This window comes from Myotis lucifugus, unplaced genomic scaffold (genome assembly GCF_000147115.1).
Source record: "Myotis lucifugus unplaced genomic scaffold, Myoluc2.0 scaffold_8, whole genome shotgun sequence".
Classification (NCBI taxonomy): domain Eukaryota; kingdom Metazoa; phylum Chordata; class Mammalia; order Chiroptera; family Vespertilionidae; genus Myotis; species Myotis lucifugus.
In genome coordinates this window covers 6,407,264-6,411,264 of record NW_005871056.1, presented here as the reverse complement: position 1 = coordinate 6,411,264, position 4,001 = coordinate 6,407,264, and the positions used below count along the sequence as shown (strand labels likewise).

General features: G+C 58.3%; 1 protein-coding gene across 1 annotated transcript in view; it reads left to right on the top strand.

Annotated features, from left to right (window-relative positions):
• The window catches only part of AMOTL2 (angiomotin like 2), a 17,710-nt gene that overhangs the window by 6,363 nt on the left and 7,346 nt on the right, over positions 1-4,001 (top strand). The window contains exons 4-6 of the mRNA XM_006083925.3: positions 1-16; positions 1,027-1,171; positions 1,489-1,581. Of these exons, the coding sequence (XP_006083987.1) occupies positions 1-16; positions 1,027-1,171; positions 1,489-1,581 (254 nt within the window). The remainder of the gene's footprint in view (positions 17-1,026; positions 1,172-1,488; positions 1,582-4,001) is intronic.

The following is a 4,001-nucleotide window of genomic DNA, read 5'->3' as shown; positions in this document are numbered from 1 at the left end:
TGCCCGAATGGAGAAGGTAGGCCTGCTGAGTCCTCAGGGGCCAGGAGGAGGAAGGACCTGAAAGTCTGACTGAGGTAGTGGGCTGTCGAAGGGGAGGCAGCAGAGTCTAAAAGCTTGTCTGGCTGGGCTTTCTACCCGTCCCTCTGCCCCCCCCACCCCCTAATCCCTCATGCACCCTCCCTGGCTGACTCCAGACAGCTGGGGAGCAGCCGCGAGGCCAGCAGAGCAGGTCTGGAGCATGAGCAGTTGCTGGCCAGGGATGATTAGAAAGAGCTCATTCACCAGCTCCCTGCACACTCGCACCCCTCCCCTCCCACGGACACCTCCCACAGAGGGCCCTTTGTGTCCCCCACACAACAGCAAGTCTGTTCTAGGCCAATCCTAGCCAAAGAGAAAGCCCCTCCTCTTGGAAAAAACGAGCGACTTATTGGAATCACAGGCCAGCTAGGAGCACGTGCGGAACCTGCCAGCAGCCAAGTGGGAGGGGCAGCTGGGCCGGGCTGGCCCTCTACAGTGGATGGCGATGGCCAGAGGAGCAAATACTCTGGGCAGAGGTGACTCACACGGGGGTCCAGGGCCCCATTCTTTAGTGAAGGTCGACTGTGGTGTGTTCAGCTTTAGCCGGTGGCCTCAAACCTCCCGTGGCTGTCCTGTGGTGTCTAAAATAGGTTAAACCTCAGAACATGGCAGGAATCCTTTTGTGCCCACTGCTGGCCCACTGGGCTCAGATTGAAAAGCTGTGTTTAGTCACCCTGGAGTACCTAGTCCTGGGTTCATTAGGCATCTGGGCCTTAGGAAGGTTGACAGGACCCTGGCTTGCTGGTCCCAGCAGTCTGGTCCATGGCCCGAGGCTGCAAGCTTCTGACCCTCCCACTGTCGCCACCTGGATTTTTTGCTCTCGTTTTTTATCCTCTCCTCTCACCTTCTCTGATGGAGAGCAGATCAGCCTGGGCCTGTGGAGGGGGCTTTGAAGCCACACACAGCCCGGGAGCTCTCCCCTTCAGCTCTGCTGTCTGTCTCTTGCAGCTGGAAAGCGAAGTCCAGCGGCTCTCTGAGGCCCACGAGAGCCTGACGAGAGCCTCTTCCAAGCGGGAGGCCCTGGAGAAGACCATGCGGAATAAGATGGACAGTGAGATGAGGAGGCTGCAGGACTTCAACCGGGATCTTAGAGGTGAGAGCCGGTCACCCAGCTGGATCTGTCCTCTGCAAAAAGAAGTGTAAATTGACTCAAAGAGGGCCAGGTTGAGACCCCTGGGGGCCACCTTGATGGAGATGCTCGTTCTGAGTTCTGGACCTTGGAGCCCCTTTTGGAACTCGCATTTATGTGGCCTTAGCTGCTCCTTCCTCATCAGGCCCTGATCTGATCCATGGGCTCCCCTATGAGTCTATCCCTACCTTGGAGGATGCAGCCCCATAGATAGGATTCCAGGGGACACCTGGGTAGGCAGCTTCATTTATACTCAAACATCTTTCCTTTATTTCAAACAGAGAGATTGGAATCTGCAAACCGCCGCCTGGCGAGCAAGACGCAGGAGGCCCAGGCCGGCAGTCAGGACATGGTGGCCAAGCTGCTTGCTCAGAGTGAGTAGGGGTCCCACTCAGAAGCCTGGCCAGGTGGATGGGTGATGGGACCATGGAAGCCCCTCTGGACAGTAAAGACTGGATCTTCCCCTTGTCAAACAGGGCTTTGAGCACAGGTTTACTGGGTGCCTACTATGTGCCGAGCACTGGACTGGGCTTGGGGCGAGGGGCGCCTTCCGAAGAAGATTTGGTTCTCTATTTATTGGGGAGATCAGTGAATACAAGAAGGGACGGCTGGCGAGCAGTGATTTGCTGAGCTGTGGTGCTGACCATCAGTGCAGTGTCCTTCGGAAGCAGAGGTGTAGTGGGCAGTGGAGGAGGCAGGATCGCCCTGGAGATGGTGAGAGGAAAGAGAGGAGGAGTCTGAGTTTCCCCAAAGGTTCAGGCAACAGAAGGGTTGGGGATCCTCAATGCGCAGGTGAGAAGCCGAGGAGCACGGCAGCCCCTGAAGACAGCAAAAATGGGTTCCTGGAGCTTAACCAACAGGTGCAGCCCCCAAAAGGGGCTGGGAGGCTTCTCTCCAGGGGTTGGTCGAAGCCGCCTTGAAGAGTAGATGAGTTGATTATTGGCTATTCCACTCAGTCTTTCATTGGTTCCTCAACTGCACTGTGCTAGTGTTGCGCGGAGGGTGAAAACGGGCCTGGAAAGGTACTGTGGCCTGGAGGTGAGAGAGGGGCTAAGCTTGAGGAAGGAACAGAGTAAAGGAGCCACAGATTCGAGGGAACAGGGTACCCTGGCCCTGGAGACCAGTGACTAGGGGCTCCCCAGTGACCAGAGAGAGAGGCTCTGTGGGAATGGCAGGAATGGAGAGTGGGCCACGGGTGAAGAAACAGCTGGAAGGTTCAAGGAGAGGTGCATGGGGGTGGGGTGGGGCAGAGGAAGCACTAAGCTCAGCAGCAGGAAGCTGTAGCAATCAAAGAGGCATTTATTGAGCTCCTACTGTATGATCCTACTTTGTTTTATAGTGATATTTGGGGGGTGCAAGAAGAGGAATGGGGTGTCTGGTGTCTGGGTGAGGGTGGCCTTGAGGAAAGAACCTTCAGGAAGCCTATTGTGGTTGGCACGGCTAGTAGGGGGTGACCAGAAATGGTGGAGCCCCAGGAGGAGTGAGCACTGACTGGCAGCACCTCCTTCTTCCTCCGGGAGAGTTCAGGGCCTGGAATGGGAGAACACAGCACAGAAGGGGGTGGGGTGGGGCAGGAGGTAGGCTGGGCTGTACTGGCAGGGTGGGGCGAGGTGGCCACGGCTTGTGTCTCTAGGAGGGAGGTGATGGGTGGTGGGGGAGTAAGGAGAGGCTGCAGCCCTTGGGGGTCTGGAGAGGACCAGTTGCTGGGAGGAGGCAGAATAGGGGTATCTGGTAGGAAAGGGCCTACTTCTGGGCCCTGGATCTGCCAAACAAAGGAAGTCACTGCGAGTTTCTGGGAGCCGGCAGAGGAGGGGCGTGGGGGAACCGGCCTGGAGGCGTTTCCGCTCCCTGGGGAGCGAGCGCCAGGCTGTTCTTGGCTCCTCGCTGGAGCCAGTAATCTCGCAGCCGCGGGTGACCTGGATGCCTGGCATTCCAGAGCCGCTGGGCTGTTCTGCTGTGGGCAGTCCCCCCTCCGCTTCCTCGCTGCACAGCCCTGCCCCCTTCACCTGGCCCTTCCCCGCCCGCAGCTGCTTTAGGAGGAGAGAGTGGACACAAAGGCAGAGTGGAGTGTGCAGGTAGGGGGTGGGAGGGGCTCGATTTCTCAAGTCGAAAGGGCATCCCCCTGCTCCCTCCACAGCTTGTTCTGCCTCCCCCCGCCCCCCCCCCCTCCCCCGCAGGCTTCCTCCACCCAGAAAATTCCCTCCCAGACTGGCAGGACCATTGGTTTTATCCTGGTGGCTGGGGATGGCCAAGGCCTGAGAACTCCCAACCCCTGCTAGGGCCCTAGAGGTGTGTGAGGCGGCAGGAAGCTACTGGAAGCAGAAAGCTAAGACCTCCCACCCCTCCCCAAAGGCTGAGGAAAGCCGAACGACTCTTCCTTGCTCCTTAATAGCCATGGGGAAACACAGAACTCTCAGGGAGAATGTCTCTGGGTGACCTCAGCCTCTCCTCCACCCCCCACTCGGAGGGAAGTGTGATCCCGATCGCCAGTGCCACTGCCCCCTCCTACCGGGCAGGGCGCACAGATCCCAGCTCTACAGACCCCAGCCCTCCTGCTCAGGGCGTGGCCCGGCCTTCTGGGAAATGGCCGGGGACCCTGCCGCTTGGTTCTCCCAGTTTTACTCACTTGGAGGTCTTTTGGACAGAGGGAACAGTTAATGATAAAAGTGGGAGGAGATAAAGGGCTTCTTGCAAACTCCCGCCGAGCTTGTGCTTTGAAACCCCCCCCCGGAGAAGGGCCCTTTGTCTCTTAGAGCCAAAATCTTCAGTGTGGGGGGCCTTGCCAACCCCTCTC